Source organism: Schistocerca serialis, chromosome 4 (genome assembly GCF_023864345.2).
Source record: "Schistocerca serialis cubense isolate TAMUIC-IGC-003099 chromosome 4, iqSchSeri2.2, whole genome shotgun sequence".
NCBI lineage: Eukaryota > Metazoa > Arthropoda > Insecta > Orthoptera > Acrididae > Schistocerca > Schistocerca serialis.
In genome coordinates, this window is record NC_064641.1 from 710,308,997 (window position 1) to 710,336,435 (window position 27,439).

The window sequence follows — 27,439 nt, forward strand, 5'->3', positions numbered from 1 at the left end:
TATGTTTATTTCAAAAAACCACAAGTGAGGTGTAAATTACAAAGTGATTAACTGCCCTCATTTAACTTTATCATCATTCTGGATACCTAAATTCTGATAAATAGAATTTCAACAAGTGTGTTGTTTGTGGCCTGTCAATACCACAGTCTCCCAGGTTCTCCATATTAAACCTTTGGATTTTGTTTGTGTGGTGATATGTAAAAGCTATGATGTATTCCAGACCTGGTAATAAGAGTTTAAATTAAATTAGATTAGGTATGCTTTTCATTCTGGTTGATTCACAGTAAGATGATCCTTGATGATACAGAACATTTAAGATAAACTAGAATACATAGTAAATATTTACAATGAAAAACAAATATGTAGATGTTCCTTCCACGGATTCCAAGTGAAATGACTGTCATGGATGCGTAATAAGTCATCAAAATTTTAAACATATTTTCACTTAATACGTAAAATAAATAATAAATACTAAATAAAAATAACATTTTACAGCACTTATTTACAGTGATCATATTACTGTGCTGAATTTGTACAATACTCATGTTATTTGATACTATTGGCAAACAAACACACACACACACACACACACACACACACACACACACACACACACACACACACACCAGTTGGTTGTACTAGAAGTTCACTGATGGAATAGGAGGAATTGGTCACCAATAAATCCTCTAGGCACACTGAACTTTAACCATCAATAAACTTGTTCCGATATTGTATTGTGGATAGCTGGCAATGCATTCGAAACATACCTGGGATTTTTGAACATGTATGGGTTTGAGCAGACATGCTTAAGCCTGACTTCACATATATGGTGATCATGTGGAACACTTTTAACGTGGATATTTGCAGCTTAGATCCACGGGGACCCTGATATGAGGTGTTTATATATTCTGTCTTAATGTGTCATATTGGGGAAATCATTGGTTTTTGGTTCTAAGTGTATTAGAATTATCTACTAATTTTCTTGGCCTGTACTCACCTCTTTCATCTGTACCTACAGCAATCAAACACCCAGTGTATTCAAACTGAAATTTTCCAGCATCTCCTAGGCTCTTCCACATATACAGCCTTGTTACACGATTCTTAAACCAAACGTCAGTGATGCTATGTGTAAAATTCTATCAGGCAAATTTTCATAATCCAATTCTGGCTAGAAATATGTTTTAAAAAAGTTAGTTTGGGTGTCTGCACTTACCATGCCCCCTCTTTCTATGCTGTGAACCACACTTTGTCTACACTAGAAATTTTTTGTGCATTAAATTTTTGTTCACACAATTGAAACAAACTGCAGATGAATCCAGAAAGTTGTCATAAAAATTCTCTACTTGCCCCTTTGTTTACACTGTGTTTTTTGAATAGTATGTGCTACAAACTTATCTCAGTTTTTAGTTTTGCACATATCAACCCGTTTCGCTCAACCTGGGTCATTGCAGTGGACACATATTCAAAATAGTAATGGAATGTCGAATTTCGCATGTAAAGGGTACACAAAATTTAAATAACAGAGTTACAGATGCTGCTTCTAAGTGTGAAGGAACAATTTTCAACAAAGTCACCAAGTTCATCGAAGAAGAAAATTAGTGAAGGGGCTGATCACGCTGTGTACAGTGCTGTAGACAAGTTTTCCAGTGGATTTAGGTTAACTGACTTAGAAATACTTGCCCATATGATTAATTTTTCATGTGCATGTGGTAATTGTGGGTCAAAAGGCCTTAGAGAGAGTGATGAGAGTGCCATAATTGGGATTGTAACTAATATACATATTTTGTGTAAAGTCTGCAAATATAATGTTCAGTTCAAGACTTCTGCTCCCCATGGGAAGATGATGTATGAGGCGAATACAAGATTGTGCCAAGATGTTTAGGTGTAGGCAGAGAAGGCACAAATTTGTTTTGTGTCTTGAGGGAAATGCCTGCACCAGTGACTAGATTCAGTGATTACAACAGAACACTCCTCAGTGCTCTTGAAGTTGGGTGCAAGGGGGACACGAAAGCAGCTTGCGAGGAAGCTGTAGGTATTAACAACGAACGGGAAGGAGGACAATTTGTAGTGAAGACAGATCTGTGTGTCTCTTGTGATGCAAACTGGATGAAGAGGGGCCGTATATCACTTGCTAGTGTATCATCTGTCATTAGTGTGGATACATGGAAAATCTTAGACTTCCAAGTAATGAGGAAATATTGCTGTCAGTGTGACACGAGAAAGAACAATGATGGCTGTGAAGAAGAAAGGTGGCAGCAGGAACACATGAAAAAGTGCAGCAGAAATTACCAGGGATTAAGTGGAGGGATGGAAGCAGCTGGAATGAAACTAATATTCCAAAGGTCAGTTGAACAATAAGGTGTTAGGGATGTGTAGTATCTATGTGATGGCAATTTCAGTGCTTTTAAGACTGTTTTAGGAGCAATCCTTATGCTTGACAAACTAAAATTGAAAAACTGAATGTGTGGTGCATAATCAAAAGTGAATGGGAGGTAGACTTCTCTGAGTGAAGAAAGAAATGGAAGACAAGAAATTAGAAGATAGAAAGCCACTGGAAGGTGTAAACAGACTGACAGACAAGGAAATTCATACTTTACAAATATATTATGGAAAAGCTATCAGGGATAACTTACACAGTGTGACAACAATGCAATGAACTATGTGGGCAATATTCTTTCACAAAATTTCCACAGATGATAATCCTCAACATTCCCTTTGTGACATATCGTGGTGCAAATGTAGAAGCCAGTGGAAAGCCATACACCCACAAACATGGTTTGCCACTTGCTCGTTTAGATGATATAAAACCAGCTTTCTAGCCAATCCTGAAGTGCTTAAAAAATGTGTACATGGGAAAACACAGAATGCAAAAGAGAACTATAATCACCTTATATGGATGCATAGCCCAAAAACAGTATTTGTGTTCTCAGTTGTTGTGGAGATAGCTACATGTGATGTCTGTCTAGTGTTCAATACTGGAATTGTAGGCAGGATTAAGTGCCTGCAGAGACTAGGCTTCCACCCAGGTGCATTCACAGTGAAGATACTCAGAAGCATTGATGAAGCGCGACTGGACGAAGTTCAGGCAGCAGAAGAAAAAATGCAAAAGTTGGCTATGTAAAGGAAGCATGGGAAGAGATTACTCCAGGAAGACAAGTAAGGGAATAAAGATTATGGATATGGACAAATAAGTCACTAGAGATATAACAATATTGTCAAAAATTGCAATAATTCGAAATTCCTTAAACTGATATTTTTAGTTGTAATTTACCTTTTCTCAGTAACTGTAAAAGCTCAAGTCCTGAAATTTGGCATAGTTCTTAGGAATTAGTTACTGAATAATGCTGTGCACACTTTTTCCATTATCTTTTCTGTGAGAAAAGTACTCCTTTAAAATTTTAGAATAATAGAGCAGTCCTGGGTAGCACAAAACTGAAAAATTAATTTCAAAGCAACTATACCCTTAAACAAAAATCTGTTCCATATGTTTTATTAGCCTCTTATGCAGACATAAAATGTGAAATTCCAGTTTTATTGCTTAATTAGTTTACAAGAAAAGGTATATTATAGAAACAATGGTAATTAAAAATTCAAATCCTTACTAGGGGATGGCTAGAGGACAAATTTAAGCCTACAGAAGCAAGAATAACTAGGGGAAAGATAAATACCACCTACAGGAAAATTAATGAGGCCTTGTGACACAAGAGCAACAGCTGCATCAATATCAAGAGCTCTGATGGTAAGAAGATAAAAGTGGAATATGGAAGGACTATATAGAGGGCTATATAATGGAAATGAACAAGGCAATATTATAGAAAGGCAAGAGGAAGTAGATGCAAATGAGATGGGAGAAGAATTTGAGAGAGCGCTGAAAGACGTAATCTGAAACAGGGCTGCTGGCGTAGACGACACTCCCTCAGAACTGCTGAAGTCCATGGGAGACCCACCCATGGCTAAACCATTCCACCTGGTGTGCAATGGTATATGAGACAGGGGAAATATTCTCAAATTTCAAGAAGAAAGTAATAATTTCCCCAAAGACATCAGGTTCTGAAAGGCAGAATATTACTGAACTATCAGTTTAGTAAGTCTCGGTTGCAAAATGCTGACATGAATTATTTACATAAGAATGGAAAATCTTGTAGAAGCTGGTCTGGGGAAGATCAGGTCGAGTTCTGGAGAAACGTTGGAACATACGAGGCAGTACTGATCCTATGACTTGTCTTAGAAGGTAGTGTAAGGAAAGGCAAACCTAAATTTACAGTATAGGTGGATTTGGAGAAAGATTTTGATACTGTTGACTGGAGTAAACTCTTTAAATTTCTGAGGAAATCAGGGGTAAAATACAGTGTGTGAAAGATTATTTACAACTTGTATTAGCAAAGGAAATAATAACTTTGTTGTTTGCCAATGGCACTGTAATTCTCTCAGGGAGAGCAAAGGATTTGGAAGTGCAGTTTACTCGAAAGACAGTGTCTTGAAAGGAGAATATAAATGAACATTAACAAAAGCACAACAAGGGTAGTGGAATGTAGTCAAATTAAGTTAATGATGCTGAGGGAATTAGACTGGGAAAGGGAAGTAGTAGATAACATATGATGGCTGAACTAGAGAAAATGCAAAATGTAGAATAGCAACAGAAAGATAAACATTTCTGAAGAAAAGATATTTGTTAACACTTAATATAAATTTAGGAACTAGGAAGTCCTTTTTGGGGGCATTTGTCTGGAGTGTAGCTTTGTACAGAAGTGAAACATGGGCAGTAAGTAATTCAGACATGAAGAGAACAGAAGCTTCTGAAATGTAGCATTACATAAGAATGATGAAGATTAAATGAGTACACTGTGTAACTAATGAGGAGGTAATGAGCATAAATGGTGAGATAAGAAATTGTGGCATTACTTGACTAAAAGAAGGGATCAGATGATAGGACACACACTGAAACATTAAGGAATTTCAGTAATTTGAATACAATGTGTTAATGTTCCACAATAACATGTTGTACCCAAGTTATTAATCTGTCTATGTTCCTCCAAGGCTAGATGGAATATTCAGTATATAGAATTAAGGAATTGTCAATTTAGTACTGGAGGGAATTGTGGGGGGATAAAAGTTGCAGAGTACTTCAAATGGACATAGTTTGTGGTAGGAACACAGTGATGATGAGGCTTGCGTAGAACAGTCTAGTGTGGAGAGCTGCATTAAACCCATCTTCAGACTGAAGACCACCACCACCACCACCATCACCACCACCACCACCACCACCACCACCACCAATCACATAACTACCCAATTAAATGATCTAAGATTCCATGTTCTGACTTGTAGGTTGCCAGTTTTGTTTTTCTCATCATGATATGATATGCTCCTGAGTAGCCTGTCCTGAAATCCAGTTGGGGACTATTTTACCTCTGGAATATTTTACACAACAGGATACTATCATCACTCAGCCATAGAGAAGAGTTGCATGTCATCAGGAAAAATGACAGCTTTAAATTCCACTTGGTTTCAGCTCCTCATTGTAACATCACAGGAAGGCTATGCAAAATTATTCAATATTTCATCAGAAAGGGTAAAAAATCCCAGTAACAAGGCAAGGATGATTTGGAGCAATCTTAGGCATGTATTGAATAAACTCAATAAGCCAAATGATATTCAAGTCCCTGTTGATAGTAACAATGAGACAGATGATATTAAATTCATATTTATGACCACTAACTTTGATGAATTATTGCCAATAATAGTTAAAAACACAGGACAATAAGTTGCCAATAATGGGCAAATCATTACACTTATTAAACAGAAATTTGAGAAAATTATGAAAAGGGTAGTTTTTTGGCTGAAAGCTTACTCCACCACCAGATGTCACTTATGTCAAATCATCTGTCAGATATAAAAAATCATAATGTCACAAACTGTAGTACATTTCCTCATGCTATGATGGATTTCAACCAGAGTATTAATATGCTGTGCTGGTCTAGTAGCACTAGTGGTCCTAATAATGAAATTAATCTAGTTTGTAGAAATAATTGCAGGAACCTGATATGTGAGAAATTTCATGCTAATAAAATATTTCACAATATGCTATCTGTGTGAATCTAGAGTAGTGTATGTACAGCTCTCTCATAAATCCCATAGGTATGTTCCAAGCAATGTTAAGAGGTAACAGTGTAGTTTCCACTGTACTTAAATCTAACATGTGGATCAACTGGATGTCAAATTCGTAATAAATAGCTTTGATATGTACACAAAATATTGTATCTTATGTACCTATGATACAACATTAGTAGGACACACATTTTTCTACAGTGTTTTACCAATGGTTTACTGAGAGGCTAACATAAAATGCCAATTTACCTATACGTCTGCTACGACAATATCTAATTGTTCGCATTGTTTGTGCCAGCATATGCATCTTCTCAAAATTCACCAAGCCATCCAGACAGGTTTTGTTCCCTTCATGAGTGAATGTCATGTCTGAAACAAATGGCAAATAAAACAGAAAAAGCACGAAAATTAAGAATTTACTCTTTCATACAAATACTTAATAAATTTAATACAGTGAATGGTCCAAGGTTTGTTATGTGACACATCAACGCTATCAAAAAGAAGCTAGAATAAGACAGTCATAATTATGCACAAAACTGCTTTAATGACTTATTTATTGTATTGAATACACTAAAATTTTAAAAAATATCAAAAACAATCTTAAAAATTAGTGACAAAGGAAGGCAGATAAGGATTTAAAATCCAATTTGTGAGGAGATCATTAGAGGTAATGGTATACATCATAAGTTGCTTCTAGGGAAGTCAACCATTAAATTCCTAGATGTAGTAGTTAAAATACTTGAAGAAACCTGCGCTAAACAGTACCAAAGAACCCACAAGAATAACACCCACCACAAAACCAAAAGAATGAGAGAATGGTACACACCACAATTAAACAATTTAAGAACAATTATGCTCATGTATCATGACAGGGCTCACCATAGTGAAGCAGATAAAAATATGTATGAACTAGCCAGAAAACACTGTAGGTCTGAAATCAAGACCGCAAAATGCAAAGCCAATGACACATTCATACTCAATTCCACAAATAAATGCAAAGCAGCATGGAAAGTCATTAAAACTGAAATAAACTGTCAAAAGAAAGAAAACAGTACACAGATTCCTCCACATATATTAAATGCACATTTTGTCAATCCTGTCTCTGACATTAAGATAGAGGGAGATGCGAGAAAGGCAGAAGCACTGTTACCTACAATACAAAGAAGGCTGAGTGATAAATCTGAATGGGCATTAGTAACTCCTAGACAGGTCAATGAATCAATAGCCAAGTTCAGTATCTCCAGAGCTGATGATTACTATGGTTTATCTAATTATGTTATAAAAACTGTCTGAGAAGAAATAATAATCCCCTTAACAAGGGTAATAAATAAGATATTAAATGAAGGTGTTTACCCAGATTGTTAAAAATCTCTCTTATCATACCTGTGTATAAGAAAGGTGAAAAAGATTTACCTGACAATTACCGACCCCTCTTGCTAGTTCCCATATTTTCAAAAATAATAGAGTACTGTATCCATCAGCAAATGAGGCAGTATTTTGAATTGAACAAACTTCTATGTTCCACACAGTATAGGTTCAGAACTGGTCTCTCAACCGTGAAGGCAGCAGAGAGCATTGTCACTAAAGTATACAACTCCTTTGAGAATAAATCCATAATTAGTATGAGACTGTTGGACCTTATGAAAACATTTGATACTGTATCCCACAATATTATTGTAAGAAAGCTGCAGTATTACAGACTAGGGGAGAGTGCTTTCCAACTGTTACTATCTTACTTATGCAATAGAAAACAAACAGTGGCTATAAATGAAAAAGGTCCAGTTTCTTGCCTGTTACAAAAGGAGTACCACAGGGCTCCATACTTGGACCTTTTCTTTTTGTAGTCTACATAAATGATTTGCTTTCTGCATTACCTTGTGACACAGCACTGTATGCAGACAATACAATGCTAATTATTGAGGGAAACAACTTGGATGAATTACAGAATAATGTAACAATAGCAATGGACAGATGCACCAGCTGGTTTCAGGCAAATTCATTACAGATAAATAATAATAAGACAGAAGACACTGTATTTAATTTGAATGCCCCCAAAAATGAAAACAAATCTGTAAAATTAATAAGGTTCCATATCGACCAAAATCTTAACTGGGAAACACACACAGGCTTGCTATGCAAAAAACTCTCAACTGTAATCATCTTGTTACATAAACTGAGAGGCTCTGTTAGTAGAACACTTCTACTATGTGCATACTTTGAATTCTTCCACTCTCATCTCGCTTATGGGATTATACTATGGGGAAACTGCCCAATTTCAAATACTGTGTTCAAATGGAAAAAAAAAAAGCAATCAGATGCCTCGTAGGACTACCACCCAGAGACTCATAGAGGCAGCATTTTAAAGAATTAAATATAATGACAGTCCCTGGCTTGTATACTTATAGTTGCCTGATATATGCCAAAGAAAATTTAAATAACTTTGACCTTAGGATGGCAATGCATTCACATAATACAAGAACTGGACAGACAACTGACACCCTGTTTGCCAGACTATCAAAGATTTGCTGCAGTTGTAAGTATCCAGCACCCACATTTTTTAACAAATTACCCCAAAGTACACATTTTATGTCCACGGATAAATTTTAAGAAAAAGTAGCAAAATGGATAAAAAGTAAAGTATTTTATACAGTTCAAGAATTTCAAGAGAGTGCAATAAATGATATTGAATTTCGATGATACATTTTGTGAAAAGAGTATATATTACAAAATTAGAAATATAATATTATGCACTAAATTTGTCTTGTCAAATATATGTATGTATAGATGTATACAATGTATCAGTAACTTTTATTATATGACACTGATTGCATGTAAAATGTTTAAAGGTGAATAAATATGAATATGAACATGAAAACCCTTATTCTTGGTGGGTCAGAGGGGATTTGAATTCCACTTCTCCAAAAAATGTATCCATTGTCTTAGTGTTTCACATTGCTTGATTTTAAAGACAAAGGTCTGATATCATGTGCAGCTTAAATACGTAAACCACAGTAAAATTCTTTTTTCTACATTATGAATTATCATTTGCTATGACTGACTGACATTGAACAACTTCTAAATAGACAATGATAATATTTGCTGGTTACAACAGATTATACACATAAAATAATGAAATTCCTAAAAGTCAACATATTCATCCATATTCAGCAAATCATTGTGAAGTATACAAGGGTACTTTCATTGTATCAAGTATTAGGTTGTATTCCCGTTTCTTTTGTGTGTGGACCACAGTTTAAATGCCCTCTGTGTATGATGTAAGTACTAAAATCTCATTTATGCTGCTTTGATGTGATAGTAGTACATCAGTAGATTCCTCATATAATACTAGTTTTTAAAACTCTTTAGGTAGGCTTTAGTGGTATACATGGCATATTCAAGTATCTGCTAGTTCAGGTTTTTCAGTATTTCCCTGAGTATAAGGGGAGTCAAACAAACCTTTGTGACCATAACATATGTTTTTGAGTGGGGTCCGTCTTGAGCAAAACACAATTTTTTTTTTTTTTGTCCCAGACATGTTTCACTGCAGTTGCAGCATCATCAGTGGGTTTTACCTGCTGGTAAACAGTGATAGTGACAGTGACAAATCAATACATAGAACTTGACAATGAAGATGATGACTAAAAAAGAAATTTTGCAGGTGACAAACTGTAAAGAAAAACAGTCACTGTAAAAACGTAATACAGCAGCAAAACCACAGCATGTGGTATGAAGCCATAATAATAAAAAACACATTGATGATGCTGCAACTGCAGTGAAACATCTCGGGGACAAAAAACAAAATTGTGTTTTGCAAAAGGTGGACACCACTCAAAAACATATGTTATTGTTAGAGCAAACACAGACAAAAGAGCTTCAACATCAAGATGATTATCTTTGTGACCATTTGTGTTACCCTTTTTTGTATGCACTCAACATTTGCTATGGGTCCAATACATTTTAAGAATATTCCAGGATGTGTTACATGAGAAATCTCTTAACCAAAGTCTGACACTTACTGTATACAAGACTGACCCTAAGTAATCATTTCATTTTGTGTCACACCCAGATATTTGTATGAATTGTTGATTCCAGCTGTGACTAGCTGATATTGTACTGATGGGATACTACATTTTTGTGTTTTGTGTTGTGCACAATTTTACATTTGTGAGCATTTAAAGCAAGTTGCCAATCTTTGCACAACATTGAAATCTTATTTACTTGCAACTGATTATTTGTGCATGTTTTCTCCAGAAGTAATTCATTGCAGACAACTGTATCATCTGAAAAAATCTGAGATTACCATTAGCATTGTCTGCCAAATAATTAATATGTAACAAGAACAGAATGGCCCGAAACCACTTTGATGAGGCATGTCTGAAGCTACTTTTGCATATGTTGATAATTCTCCATCCCAGATAACATGCTGCATCCTCCCTACCAAGATATCCTCAATTCAGTCACAAATTTTGGTTGAAGCTTCATTCAAATAGTAATATAGAGTGCTAGTGAGTTAAATGCTTTTTGAAAGTTAAGAAATACTGCATCAACATGACTGATTTAATACACAGGCTTCAGGCTGTCATCTGAGAACAGTGAGAGCTGAGTTTCTGTTGCTGAAGGTCATTATGTTAAAGATGCTTCATTGTATTTGAGCTTAGAATATGTTGTTACATTTTACAGCAAATGAATGTCACTTATATTGGACAGTGGTGTTACAGATCACTTCTGCTATTGGTCTCTTAGATGATTATGACCTGTGCTTTTTTGGAGCTATTGAATACAATTTTTGTTTGAGGGATCTGCAATATATTTTAACTGAAAAAGACACTAACTCAGTCTGAAATTATATATAAAATCTGGGAGAAATGCCATTGGGCCTTGTTCAAGTTTACAAATGTAAGTAGTTTCTCAACACTGCTGACACTAATATCTATATCAGCAGTGTTGCCAGTGCTGAACTGAGGTAGCACTTGTGAATCTTTCTTTTTAATCGAAAATTTGAAAATGGAATTCATGACTTCCACTTTTAAATTAAAATACTAATCGGTCCATGTCTGGTTTTGCTTATCTATCCTCAATTTCAGCACCATGTGTCATCCCACAGTGACGGAACACATATTTTGATGATTTTGACAGCTTTTACAAATGCAACACTATGATTCTAGAAAATACATATCAATGATTTGAGTTTTTTCCTTAAGTTTTCCATTACATTTGGATATGAGTGTGGTGGTCAGTTCAACATAGTGAATCATTCTCATCAAATGATTGTGTGATTGTCATGGCACTTACAAATGATGTAGCTCAAAATTAAGTAAATGATGCCATTGGGCATGTGAAAGTGACACTTGACAAGTTAACTAGTGCTAAAGCAATTGTTAACATTCCACAATCAACTGTAAACCTGGAAGAGTGTAAGACAATTGAAAGGCTTAAAACAATTTGTAATAAATTTAACTTTTGTTTTTCTCACAAATGCCAGCAATCTAGAAAGAGATCTGTACACATCTCATGGCATGTGCACAAATAAAAGAGGTAAAAATATTGCCAACAAATTAATTTTTGAGGAAGTCAGGCAACAGCAACCGGACGAAACAAAATTAGCAACAGGGAAGTAACCAATTTTGTGTTTTAATGAGTTCTTAACCAGGAGTGAATTGTATAATTTCTTTTGTGTGCTTTATTAGTTTAGTTTCTTGAGTTTCTGCATGTTAATTTAATATCTAATAAACGCAGTTCTTAAGTTTTTGTTTGCGTTGGAAAGGAAACTGTTTTGTGACATATTACAAGTTCCTAATCAGGGGCGAATTATTTGGTCTCACTTGAGTGCTTCAGTAGTTTGGTTTTTTAATCTCTGCATATTAATCTGATTTATTACACACAGTTCTTGTATTTTTGTCAGGCTCTACAGTAGAGTTCTGCAGCAAGTGTCTATAGCCTGTCTGCGCGAGTGTAGTTTTTCATGGTCTTTAGTACAGATAGAGACTGTGATTGTTGTGTGCAGATGCAAGCCAAGTTGGTGACACTTCAGTCTCAACTCCAGGCTGTGATGGCTTTGGTTACACAGCTTGGAGATGCAGTGCATAGGCATCACTGTTGTGGGCCTGCCATGGAGATCCAGCAGATGCCCAGCATGTCCATGTCCTCGGACTGGTCCTCACTGGTGTCCAGCTCAGTTACTGCTCGCACCAAGGTTGAACTGTCAGCCATGGTCAAATGGGAGGTCGCCTCAGGGCATGGCAGTTGGTGAAAGACTTCTTGAGGGGCCGCACATAAGGTCCCCCCCCCCCCCCCCCCCAGTTAGTCTCACAAACAGGTTCCAGGTGCTGTCTGTGGCTGACTGTTGCTCAGCCAGATGCAGTCATCTGTCACAGAGAGTGGGATTATTGGTTCTTGGGAGCTCCAGTGTTAGGCACGTTATGAGGCCCCTTAGGGACATGGCCACAAAGGAGGGGAAGAAAGCCAATGTGCACTCTGTGTGCATACCAGGTGGAGTCATTCAAGATGTGGAATGGATGCCATGAAGAGCACAGGATGCAGCCAACTGCAGGTGGTGACTCATGTCAGTACCAATGAGGTGGGTCACTTTGATTGGAAGAGTGTCTCTCTGATTTTGCGTGTCTAACAGAAGTGGTAAAGGATACCAGTCTTGCTTGTGAGATGATAACAGACCTCACCATATGCAGCATATCTGACAAGACTGACTATGGACCTCTGGTACACAGCTGAGTGGAGGGTCTGAAACAGAGGCTCAGACAGTTCTGCAACTGTTTAGGCTGCAGATGTCTTGACTTGTGCCATAGGAAATCCACTACATGCAGGAGGCATCTACATGGGTAGCATGTGCTGCGTGGTGTGGTGTGTTAAGTTAGAGGATCTTGGGAAAGAACAAAAATGGCTTCAGTCACAAAGGGTACAGACCAAACACAGGAAGAATGTAGTTACAGGAACCATCAGTATAACAGTTGTAAATTGTCATAGCTGTGTTGGGAAAGTACCAGAGCTCCAAGCACTAATAGAAAGCACTGACGCTCAAATCGTTATAGGCACTGAAAGCTGCCTAAAGCCAAAGATCAGTTCAGCCAAAGATCAGTTCAGCCAAAGTTTTTGAGAAGAACCTAATGGTGTATGAAAGGATAGGCTAAACACAGTTGGTGCTGACTGTTTATTGCTGTTAGAAGTAGTTTCTCTTGTAGCAAAATTAAAGCAGATAGCTCTGGTGAGTTAGTATGGGCAGAGGTCGTTCTTGGCAAATGGAATAAAATAATGATGAGATCCTCTTACTGACCTCCCAACTAACATGATATAATTGCTGAAAGGTTCAAAGAAAACTTGAGTCTAATTTTAAATACATAGCCGGTTCATATAGTTACAGTTGGTAGCGACTAATTTATCTTTGATATGTTGGAAAAAATACATGTTTATATGCAGTAGTACAATAGGACATCATCCAAAATTGTTGCTAAGTGCATTCTCTGAAAACGTTTCAAGCAGTTAGTTCATAAGCCCACACAAATAGTAAACCATTGTGAAAACACTGTTGACCTCTTAGCAACAAATAATCCTGAGCTAATAACAAGCATCAAAATGGATACAGGGATTAGAGAACATAGGGTTGTCGTAGCGAGATTGAATATTGTAACCCCCAATTCACGAAAAGTATACAAGGTGGAATGCAAATTTTTCGGGACTGTTGTTGCCATCTGGAAAGTAGGAGAAGTAGATCTTCGCACTGCTAAGTGGCGAGATCTGCATATCTGATGAGTCAGTGTGAGGAGTGGAACTAAGCTGGGAGGGCGTGTTGCATGTCCACAGTGATTTCCATAAAACTCTGTGTTTGGTGTGTGGTGATTTTGCGATTGATCCGTGAACAGAACAGTGCATGTGTATCAAATTCTGTGTGAATCTCAGGAAAAGTGCTACAGAGACCTTTTCAATGATTCAGCAAGTGTTTTTGGGACAGAGAATGAGCTGTATGCTTGTGTTTGAGTAGCATGCTGGGTTCAGGGCCGACCATACAGACGTCGAAGATGATGCTCCCACTGGAAGGCCCGTTGGCTGCACAATGCAAGACATCGTTGCCAAACTTCAACAATTGGTTCGTGCAGACTGATGTTGAACCATTCAAGAACTTGTGGATGAAGTGGGTATTGGTTATCAGACATGTCAACGAATGTCGACTGATGAAATGGGCATGGATTGTGTCGCTGCAAAATTTGTGCCAAGGATCTTGACTGCCAATCAAAAGGCACAGCAGGGTGTAGTGTGCATGGACATTTGTCTGCCACACAAACAGCCACTGCTGACAAGCCACGGAAACATGTACAGCCTGCTGGGTAGCTTGGCAGTTCTGAATCACCCTATATGGTCCAGCCTAAAAATCACTCAGAAAAATTTAAAAATGAGCAAATTGGTATATAATTACATGGATTAATAGGTGTGAGATATCAGTTGTAACTGAAAAGTGATACACTGAAAACTTAATTAGAATTGGTTAACCACTCTCTGTGAAATTTTGCTCAGCCTCTGGCAGAGAAGACAAGACTCATGGTGGGGATGGAACCTTCACACCCATGAGAATCATCTCATTTCGGGGTCTATGGAATGAAAACTGAATCTACACTAATCTAAAAAGAAACAAGTAATTTCACTGTTAGTGACAGTACATTTTCTGGTTTAAATGGCTCTGTAAATATGGTAATAACAGGTGAAGTAAATATAGATTTATTAACCAAAAACTATGTCTCTTGTTAGAAGAATTCCATTTGAGCCCACTCATTTATGAGCCAACTAGAGAAGTTGGGAAGATGAAAACATATCTCGATAGCATAATAACAAACATAATCCATTTTTCCTACAGTACATTTACAACCAGAGTCCTACACGTCAAAAAAATGGCTCTGAGCACTATGGGACTTAACTTCCGTGGTCATCAGTCCCCTAGAACTTAGAACTACTTAAACCTAACTAACCTAAGGACATCACACACATCCATGCCCGAGGCAGGATTCGAACCTGTGACCTTAGCGGTCACGCGGTTCCAGACTGAAGCGCCTTTAACCGCACGGACACACCGGCCGGCCTACACGTCATCATCTGTTATTATAAAGGAAGAAAATATAAGCAAAAGAATTATGTATAACGCTAACATTGATAGACTGAACTGCATGTTAACAGATATACCACAGTTTGAAAGTGATAGCTTTTCACATGACAGATTGCTGCCGACTTCTATTACTGTTTTCATATCACATGCCTTATTGTAGCCACAAAAGTTGAACATGCAAAAAGTATAAACCAAAGTATCTGGATAAATGGTAACATCACTGAAGCAAAGTGAAAATTAAAATTATTCCATTGACTAACGTTGAATGATACAGAAAACGTCAGGCTAAAAGAAGTCTTCAAAATCTGTCATACATTTAAAGATTTATTATCACTGACGAGGAACAAATATGTTGCAAGCAAACATAAGAGACAAACTCAAAATTGTAAACATATTCAATGAATACTTTTCTTTGGTAGGGAAAGCCAACAATGACAAATCGAACAGATCTAGAGTATAATTTTAAAGGCACTTCATCTGAGCATAGCACATATCTATGCCCCACAAACTGCACAGAAATAATGAATATGATTAGTTATTAAAATCCTCCAGTTGACAGGGCATGATGGCTTCAGTATTAATGTATTGAAAGTGTAAATTAAATGCTCCATACATCTCCCTGTAGCTGTAAATAATATAACAGAATAAGGCACCTTTCCAGACAAACTAAAAATAGCCCAGGTAGTAAATTACAGATCAATCTCAATACTTCCAGTCTTCTCCTAAATAATTGAAGAAGTCACATATAACAGAAACATAAATTTTCTCGGTGCACGCAATTTAGAGTTTGAAAATCAAAATGTATCCCTAAAATATAAATTAATTAGCATAGCAACTGTTCTGTTAATTGAAGGGGTGGTAAGTGACACTGAGAACAAGGGATATGTTGCAGGTATATACCTAGACCTTGAGAAAACTTTTGACTGTGTGAACATTACTATCCTATATTAAATAAACTATGGAACATTGGTGTAAGATGCATTGCTTAAGGCCTAACAAATTCTTACATGAGTAACCAAAAATAATTTGTACTGCTTAAAACAAAATGGTGTTCAAAAATCTAACATTACTGATATAAAATAAGATGTGATAGAGGGTTCCGTATTATGTCCCTCTTCTGTTTGATTTATGTGAATCATGTTAAATATTGCTCTCTAAGCTACACAGTAATTCTGTATGCAGATGATACGCCCATAATGTGTAAAGAGGAATCATTTAATGAAGAACAGGCCCACTGCAATAATGTGTCAAATGAAATAGTGTGATACTTTAATGACAGCCACCTAAATATAGCCACTATTACAGCATGTTTCACATAGTTCAGTGACTGTAGACTCAATGATGAAATTAAACTGTACACAGGTAGTGAAATGGCAAAAAAGAGTTTAGTGTGAAAGTCCTTGGTTTGACCACTCAAAATAATCTGAAATGTGACATACGTGTTGACTCTCCAGTGTGCAAGTTATGTAATAATATGTTTTCAGTCAATATGGGGAGCATGTTTTACAATGATAATGTTGTCCTAAAGACTGCATACCATACTATTTTCCTCATGCCTGAACTATGAAATATAAATTTGGGGTGCAATAACCACAGAAAATATAAACAAGCTATCGATTCTTGAAAAAAAGTGCCATAAGAATCAACTGTGGAGTTAAATATAAGGAATCATACCATGACCTATTCCCCCCAACATTGGTGTGCTGACCATAGGAAACATGTATATTCTAAAAGCTATATTACTTGTTAGAAGACCATATCCTACCATATATTATGATTTGAATCAGTACAATATCAGATATAAACAAAAAAGTGACATCAGCAGCCACAGAACATCACTCTATGAAAAGGGTCCATAATATGCAGGATTAAAATTTGTTAATTCACTGCCCAGGATAGTTATGACTCTTCCCACAATAAAGCTTAAGTTTCAGCACAAGAAATTCCTTTTAGAAAACCCTTTTTACATATTAGAAAAATATCACTGCAACATACAGAATAAAAAGTGTTTTGAAAAAAAAAATTGTAAATAGCAGCAAACTTTTTATTTGTAATCTTGCCATATGTTAATCAATGATGTATTCAGAATAAATTATTATTGTGTTGTGTATCAAAGATTGAAACTTTTGTTGTGTTTGCACACATGGAATGAACCATTAGATGTTGAATACAGTATTATTGTTCCTACTACTACTACTACTACTACTACTACTACTACTACAACTAACATTTATGCTCATCTGTGATCATCTATGACAATGAGTCCAAACCCTAAACAATATTGCATTCAGCTTCAATTTCTATCTCAGAAGATTTTATTTTTGTGTCTGCTGTGACATATACATTGACAAGCCAAAACATTATGACCACTTCCCACCATGAGGTTGGATATCACCTGGTGTCATTGTGAGAAGGTGACAGGATAAGTAAAGCACGTAAGTGGATCAAAGGCAGATGGGGAATAATCATAGTCATGACACAGGCCACAAATGGGGAAATCTACTGACACAAGTGACTTTGAAAAAGGTGATATTACACAGAGTGTATAAACAAGTATCTCAAGTGTTCACGTGTTACTGTAGTGAGCATCTATGGAAGGTGATAGAACAGCAGTGAAACTACCACTGGGCAATAAATGGTTGGAACCCACACTCTTCACAGAATGTGAGATTTGGAAGTTCGTTTCGTTTTAGGTTGGAAAAACAACTAGGATTTTATGCGCCCATGTCAAACTGTAGAACACGAAGACGAAGAGAGGAATTAAAAACGACTACATGCTAATCCCAATCAATGGAAGAGAAGACAGCTAAAAACAAGGACATGGAGAAAGGTCTATAAAATACACCATACTTCGCATACTGCTTCGATGGACAAAAGGTAAAGTGCGGTTGACAGGCCGCGCATTGTTCACTAAAACGGCCAATAACTCAGACAGCAAACACAAACGAGAATGTAAGGGATTAAAAAAATGGCATTCCATCAGGAAATGATGGACTGTCAAAGGTTGAAAACAAAGTGGTGGGTGAGTACACTTAACAAACAGAAATGGCTAAAAAGACAGTGCTCGATATGCAATGTAGCTAAAATGATCTCTTCAGGGTGAGAGGGCCAACAGGTGGTCATCCAAGTCACTGACAGAGGCTTAATAACCTGGAGCTTGTTCCCATGAAGCGAGGTCCAGTGGTGACGCCAAAGTGGCACTACCTGCTGGCAGACATGACACAGGGATCATCAGTGGGAATGTAAGAACTAGCGGACTGAAGTACAAGGACTGCAGCCTTGGCAGCAGTGTCAGCGGCCTCATTTCCAATCAGACCGATGTGACCAGGAACCCCCATAAACATCACAGCGGCTCCATCAAGAGTACTGAAAAACTCAGTGCTAATGACAAAGGCATACCAACACCACGGTCAGTCCGAGAACCATCAGTGTACGCAAAAGTACTATGCTAAGTTCCACAGAAAACCATTCATGGCATGGGTGGACAAAGTGAGGAGATGGTCAACTGCAGAATGGTGTGCTCTAAATCCACACTGTGCAGTGGTTAGTAAATCGCGAGACTTGAGCCACCACACCAGCTGAGTACGAATCGTACATTCCATCACCTTGCAAATACAGCTGGTGGGAGAAATGTGGTGGTAGCTTGAAGGAAGGTGTTTGTCCTTAACATGCTTAGGTATGCGTATGACAGTGGCTTCATGCCAGCATCTGGGAAACGTGTCCTCAGCCCAGATGCAGTTGAACGTATGAAACAGAAAGTGCTTGCCCACAAGAGAGAGGTGCCGCAACATCTGAATGTGAACATTGTCTCGTTCTGGGGATGAGGATCAGGATGAAGTGGGAGCATGACCTAGCTCACTCATAGTAAAGGCAGCATCGTAGCACTCAAGATTCTGACAAGAGAAAAGTATCGCCCCAGCCTCCTCTAGTCTTTTCCAATGGAGGAAGGCACAGTGATAGTGGAAGGCGTTCGAAATCTCCACAAAATGGCGGCCCAAAGTGTTGGAGATAGCAATAGGGTCCATGATGACATCATCTGCTACTGTCGGCCAGAAATTGAGGAATGAATCTTGGTCCCAGAGAGCCATCAGAGGTTGGCCCACATGATGGAAGAGGGAATGGAACTGTTCAAAGAACTAGTAAATGAAATCCAGATAGCTTTTCTGCTATCCTGAAGAATGTGATGACACTGTGCATGCAAATGTTTATAATGAATGCAGTTTGCCATTGTAGGATGGCAGTTAAAAACGTGGAGAGCATGTCTCCATATGCAAATTACATTGCGGCATGTCTTACTCCACCAAGGGACTACGACACAGCTTGGTAAACAGGAAGTGCAAGGTATGGAACATTCTGCGGCAGTATGGATAATGTTTGTATGATACTCTGCCTGGTCATCACAATTTGGGAAATGTTTGTTGAAGGTCGGCAGGGAGGGGCAAAGCATCCAGTTGGCCTTAGGGTGCAAAATTTGAGATCACTTGTCTGCGTGGCCCTGTCCTTCATGGAGCAAGATGTTACAAGAACAGTACTGTAAGTGTCAGATTGCAGAACACAGGGTTTCTGACTAGCCAACAACTTGTGAGCGAAAGGATATGGCACTTTTTACTTCACCCAGGTCTCCTGGACAGCCCACTCATTGAGATACATCGGAAAATCATGAGAGAAGATGGCATGGTCTTTACTGCAGTTGATGCAGAGAAGTACATTTGGATTTCTGCCTCAGTCAGACCATCGAGCAGCCTAATGTAAATAGTATTATGGGAAGAATTCGGCATTTGATGGGTCTTGACATGAACAGGGTTGCCATGGAGGAGCTAAGCACCAAGCAGATGTTGTGCTCGAGAATCAGTAGCCCCCAAAAGCAAAGTGCCATTGCATAAATGAGAGCAGGACTTCACAGGGCCAGCAACTACATCAACACCTTTCTGAATAATAAACAGATTTACCACAGCAAACAACTTACCATCTTCGAACATGAAACCATTAGGAACCATGGTGCAGCTGGGAGGGCTTTGAATCATGAACCTCATTCCATTTACATTTTGTAGACATTATTGACTGTGAAGATAATTGGCTCATTGCAAGAAAACCCCCATTATTGCCAGCATCTTCGATGGTGCACGTCTTCCAACTGCCCCCCCCCCCCCCCCCACCCCTTTCCCTGCCCCGAGAAAGGCGTGCACCTGCCTTAGATAATTGTTCACACCTCGTCTCCACAAACACCATTATCCATGCAAACAGCAGTTCAAAATGTGTACCACTCCAAGGACGCAGACTGGTGGGAGCAGTATTAAACTATGAGAAACGTTCTCCTGCACTTTCATGGGACCTGTGGTAGTAATAAAAAATATGTTAACAGCTGCAAACCACCTGCATCCACTCAGTGCTTGATGTCTTCCCCAACTGTGATGACATCTTTCAGTAGTATAATTATCCACGTCTCATAGCCACAACCATACTATAGTGGTTTGAGATGCATTATAATCAACTCGCACTGATGTCTCAGTGACCAAATTCTCCTGATTTAAATCCTATGGAACCTATCTGGGTCATTATCGGGTGCCATCATCATGTTATTTATGCAAAATATATAACCTGTGTAGACATCCAATGGCATATACCTCCACAAACCTACCACCAAACTGTCAGATCACTGACCTGCAGGGCCACTGATGTATTTCATTCCAAAGATGGACAAACAAACTATTATGCAGCTGGTCATAATGTTTTGATTCATCAGTGTACAAAACCTTAATTTCCCATGTACTTCTCCTTTAGATATACTCCTAGATTTCCTCCAGTATTGCTGCTGTCAATTCAGAGTTATAGCCATCTGCTGTACCTAGTGCTACATGAGATTAACTGCTTTTTGCAAATGCTTCAAACCCAGTAACTTTGTAGCAAATGTTGATCATTATGAATTTAATCCTTCTTTGGGGTGGAGGGAGTGGAGGCAGGCTAGGAGCATTTCTCTGAGTCTTCAGGCTCTCACCAACTATCATTATCTGGACTAGATGGAGGCGTGTGGAATCTAAAAAGCCCTTGTGTGCACTTTACACACAGTTACCTAGGTGAAGTGCACCCCTTGACCCATTTAGGGGACACTACAGGTCTCAAGCCCATGGTGCAAGTCTATGAAATATAGCCTATCTTGTCTATCATGCCTCCCCCAGGCATGCACAATGAGTGCACAGGCTGATCCTTCTCATGCCTTGCTGCCATTTACCTGAAGAATGTGTGTGTGCTCCTATGATCTATTTGCTAACAGTTAACAGATCTCTATTCTTTTAGACTTGCTTTCTTATTACTCACAGGAAAGGAAAATCAAGATGGTTTCAGTTCTCAAACATTGTTAAACTTTTTGACAAGTTAAAGCTATGTCCATGACTGGCAGTTTTAATTACTCCCAAATGTTCATTATGGCACATATGCCACTAAAAAGTAAAAATGTATTAACTCATTTATCATTTTGTGTCACTATTGTCTACAATCCACAAAATAATTAGATTTAATTAAATCATCTGTATAAACATGTCTGGAGTATAGCAAATTACTTATTTTCCTAATTTGAGAAACAGAACATAACGTTCTCATATACATGTTGGAACTTGTGAAGTCAGCTGCTGCCAAAGACTGTTAGCGAATAACACAATTGGCCACAATTGCTTTTAAAATGCTGTATTTGAATGCCATAACCGCATTGGAACTGCCATGCCCAACTTCAGATGGCTAACATTTCCAGTTCCATTTACTTATTTATTAATTTGTGTTGTGTTGATCCAGTATACATGACAATTACATGGATGTATAATGAGTCCTAATTACACATAAGAACAGTAATTGCAGATACCTTTATGTTCTGATAAGCAGCATGTCATCTGCTCCTGAAGATTTTTAAATATTCTGGTGCAGTGCAGGAGTAGCCAATGTGCTGCAAACCAAAACATCAATGAAATTGGAAATGTTAGCCATTTGAAGATAGGCATGGTAGCCCAAAACTGGTTGCAGGATTGAAATAAAGTAATTTTGAAGCATTTGTGGCTAGTTGCAGTATTCAGCAGCAAACAGAACAAAATTAGTATTATGGATCTGAGAAGAAAACTTTTGAAGGTAAAATATTTACTACACACGTAAATGTTATCTCCAGTTATATCTAGTGAGGACATTTTGTTCATAGGTGTATGATACCAAACTAATGATTAATATTTATTTATTTATTCAGCCATCCGTGGACATTTTAAAATATATGGCTGTTGTCAGTTGTGTACATTCATATATTTATGCAGTTTGTTGTTACAAGTAGTTAAACAGTGTCACATATAAGTTATTTAAAATCATTTTTGCTCCTTATCAAAATACTGTGAAACAAAAGCTATTTACAATCATTTTGTACTAAGGAATTCACTTATAGTGTAAAAGCAGTGTTCCTGCGAAAACAATTTAAGATTTTTCCTAAAACGGTACACGTTATCTGCTTCTTTTATTTTCTGCGGCAGTTTATTACACAGTTTTACACCTTCATACAAGAAGCTATTTTGAGTCTTATGTTTATTCTTCCAGTCTAGGTGAAGACAGTGACTTGTTCTTGTACTATAGTTATGAAAACTGCTATTTGTGCTATAATTTTTCTATATTTTCCTTTATGTACACTATGATTTTGGAATATAAATTCACAAGGAACAGTTAGAGTTTCTAACATTTTGAAAAGCTCTCTGCAGTGGGCCCACTTACTGCTTTTTTTTTTTTATAATTCTTACTGCTCGATTTTGCATCATAAATACTGTTCATAAATTCTGAGCACTGTTTCCCCAGAAAATAATACTGTAACTGATTACTGAATGAACATAATTAAAGTATACAGTTCTCAAACATTCACTAATGCATGCAGATACAAGGACTCTAGGTGCACAACATGTTGTGGATATCTTTTTGGAGAGTTTCACAGCATGTTAATTCCACTTCATTTGGCTGTCGATGTGCAACCCTAAGAACTTTGTTGTGGGTACATCATCTATGGAAATGTTATCTAGTTTTAAATTTAAAGGACTCTGTTTTCTGTTCATTCTAAAGCATATTGTATTTGTTTTCTTTACGTTAAAGAGTTACTTTGTTTTCCTGAGATAATTTGTGAACATCCCTCAGCACTTCAGTAGAATTTTCCAACATTTGTGCTGGTGTCTTACTGGTGATTACTATGTTGCCGTCATCCGCAAACAATACCTTCTCTCCATGGCTGATATGTTGCGGGAAATCATTTATATACACCAGAAATAATACAGGGCCTAGTACACTTCCTTGAGGGACCCCAATATTGATATATTGTGGATCAGATATATGTTTCTCACTGTGCTTTGATCCACTGGAGACATGTGTACTCTGTTTTCCAGATATGAACGAAACCATTTGAGAACCACTCCCCTTACTCCTACTGCCTCTAATTTATGGGACAGCTTCTGGTGGTCAACTGTATCAAATGCCTTAGACAGGTCTAGGAAAAGGCCAGTTACATAGCTGTTCTCATCTAGCGCTTCTAAAACGGTTTTTGTAAATTGAGCTATTGCAGATTCTGTACCTCTGCCAGGTCTGAAACCATACTGGTCGTTGCAGAGGAGGTTGAATTTACTTAGATAGCTCAAAAGCTTGTTTTTCATTATTGTTTCTATCACTTTGGAAAAGCATTACAATAGGGCTATTGGTCTGTAGTTCTCAATATTTTCTACATCACCTTTCTTGTGAACTGGTAAAATTTTGGCATGCTTCAGATAGTCAGGGAAGCAACCAGTTTTGAAGGATTCATTTATGATTTCTGTTAGTGGAGCTTTGATACCATTTATGCATTTTTTCAGCACACACATTGGGATTTCATCTAAACCTGCCGAGTTTTTGTTCTTTAAGTGCCTTACAACATTGCATACTTCCTCCTCAGTATTTGGAAGCAATACCATTGAGTTTGCTGTATGCTACTGTATTGGTTGATTAGCACCTTTTAGAAAATGTTTCTGTAAGTTCGTTGCAATGCTGCTAAAGTAGGTATTCACATAATTTGCTAATTATTTCAGGTTACTTTCAAAGTCTTCCTTGTTCCTGATTTGTGTGTTTGTACCTCTCTGCTTCACAGTTCCTGTTTCTTGTTTCACTACAGCCCATGTAGCTTTACTTTTATTATTGGCTAAATTTATGAACCTACCATTGGCTGATTTTCTTGCAGTATTGAGTACCTTCTTGTAGATTTTTTTGTTGTTTCTGTAGTAGTGGAAAAAAAAAACCTGGATCACTATTGCCCTTTTTAATGGGGCTTAGGTATTTACAAGTTTGAGCACTTTTTGTAATTCCTTTAGTAATCCATTTATTGTTGGTGGGTGTTCCAATGGGAATTAATGCTTTGGGGAATGTTTCTTCAAATTTTAATTTAAACTCAGACATAAAATTAGAGAACTTGCCATTCACTTTGGTTTCTATGTATACTCCTTCCCAACTTTCATGTGCTAACTTTAAGGAAAACTCTTGTGAAGCTGATGGATAGTAGACTCTTTTATATACATGCAGTTTTTATTCTTTTTTTACACAAGCTTTTACATTTATAATCTGACTGACATAGATGGTCAAACAGTCCCAGATTTTTGCCAAGTACATCACAGTTTTCTCTGCCTACACCTGTAGCTACATGGTCAATGGTAGATGATGAATGTGTGGTTATTCTTGTTGCACAGTTGACTACCTCAAATGAAAAATTACAGAAATAAGGACAAACACCAAAAATTGCTATTCACGAGGCTGGTAATGCTTTTATCACAGTGAATGAATCTTTCAATGTATCTGTAGATATTACAATACATGTTGGGTAGTGCAAACAAGTCCAGACCACCACTACCATAATAGCATGACAAAATATTATGTAACATAGTGCAATTAAACAAAACTCTGATGGAAAAATAAACTACCACCACATGAAAGGCCTAAAAACAACAAGAAATTTCTTCTTAAAATTTGTTTCTGAATTGTTACAGACTATGTAATACACTAAACCTACTGACATGACATACCCATTGTTTGCTCTGAATATCTGAATTCTTTCTCGAACACATCTGGGATGCTGAATATTCATCATACTTTGTTAGTTTGGTAGTGTATGTTTACTCATTTCACACAATTTAATCCTACTGAATAAAATAAAAATAAAATAAAATAAAATCACATTAATGTGTCACAGTGCATGTACTTACTTCTTAATGAAACTGACTGTTGAAATGAAATATGATTATATTAATGTGTACTACTCTATAGTACTGTGGTGACATTACCCATATTTCTGAAAATTATATCAATGTCAGCTGGAAATAAACAAACTGAACTGTATTCCATTGTGTGTGTGTGATAAAAACATGGTGGACTGCTGATGAAACTACACAGATTTGAAGATGACCCAGGGAGCTTGAAACTAGTCATACTGTAAAATAATGACAACACGTTCAACTGGGACTGAAAAATTGTTTTCAATTGAATTGAATTAACAAAAGCAAGCTATGGAAGAATCTGTATTATAACTGTTAGAATAAATAAACTGCAAAAGGGGGACAAGTTCAATGCTTGTCACTAGTATTATTGATTGTTGTCAGTACAGCTTACTTCAGTCTGTAAAGGAAACAAAGTAAATTCTGTTGAATGGCTAAACAGATGATGCTATTTACACAGGCTGCTGTTGAGTCCGAGAAATTAGGCACTCACTGTGGCACATAGACTGTACAGTTCATGCCACATTTTACAATTTCTCTACATACAATTGTTTCCAAAACATATCGTGTACTAAGAAATCAAATGCTTCAATAGTGCCATTCTGGTAATTTTCTGTGATTATGAACTGCATTGTTTGGCTTTAGGATGTAGTCACAAAAACAGAGGAGCAAGGGATGGTTCTGTGATGCAAACCTTGGTGACACTCAGTTGTGAAGAAGACATGTTGCTAGACGAGATCAAATCAGGTAATATCTACTAGAAATTATTATTTTACCATAACTTTAAAAGTAATAGAGGATATATGCTATGGCAACATATGACAAAGACCAAAGAGTAATAAGGAACAAATATTTTAATAACAATAAGTAAAGATATGTCTGTTTCTGTGCACTGTGTTTTGCGTCATAAAGTTTGTATGTATATAATTATGTATCCCAAGCTGTTAACATTGAAACGAAAAATTCAAAGTGTATTGTCGTATCTGTGTAATGCGAGTTTTCATATTTTTGTCATGGAAGTTCAATAGAATTTTTGGCTGGTAAAACAAATTGTTTGGTACTATGTTACTAAATGTGTTTCTCTAAGGACCAAGCCTTTGTAATCTTTTAGTCTGTTTTAAATAAATAATCTGAACACATGCACCCACTCATGAATTAATCGTCTATGGCAATCAGTTATTTACGTAAAAGTAAATATACACTGTTTTATTGCATTATCACAATACACGTATGATTTCAACAAAGAAAGTGACAAAGTGCAATGAAAGATTCAGGTCAACTGAAGAAGGGGATACAACCCATCGGCTTTGAACAATAACATCATAGTTTACTCATAGACATTAATGTCTTTATTTTTGAGTCATAGATAATAAATTGGTTATCTTCTGCGGAGAGGCATCATCATTGTAAATTGATATAAATGAAAGACATTGCATACACTTTTTGGAACTTATATTAATTTAAATGATTTGCTCATTCCAATTCATTCGGTACTTATTTTCATTCATAGTTAGTTTGAGATACTATGGAAGAATTTTTTCATTCTAGACAGATTGTGCAGCCTTGTCTCGATCCCTGAGTCAACAGATCAGGATGTTTGGAAGACAACAACCATCTGCACGAACAATTCAACGACGTTTGCAAGAGCATGGACTATCAGCCTGGAGACCATGGCTGCGGTTACCCTTGACGCTGCATCACAGGCAGGAGCGCCTGCGATGGCGTACTCAACGGCAAATCTGGGTGCATGAATGGCAAAACGTCTTTTTTTCGGATGACTCCAGGTTCTGTTTATAGAATCATGATGGTCACATCCGTGTTTGGTGACATCACGGCGAACGCACGTTGGAAGTGTGTATTCGTCATCGCCAAACTGGTGTATCACCCTGCGCGATGGTACGGGGTGCCACTGGTTACACGTCTCAGTCACCTCTTGTTCGCATGGACGGTACTTTGAACAGTGGATGTTACATTTCAGATGTGTTACGAT

At 37.3% G+C, this 27,439-nt stretch overlaps 1 protein-coding gene across 1 annotated transcript in view; it reads right to left on the bottom strand.

The window, feature by feature from the left end:
- The window catches only part of LOC126474865 (rap guanine nucleotide exchange factor 4), a 429,508-nt gene that overhangs the window by 16,711 nt on the left and 385,358 nt on the right, over positions 1-27,439 (bottom strand). The window contains exon 16 of the mRNA XM_050102345.1: positions 6,358-6,477. Within this exon, the coding sequence (XP_049958302.1) occupies positions 6,358-6,477 (120 nt within the window). The remainder of the gene's footprint in view (positions 1-6,357; positions 6,478-27,439) is intronic.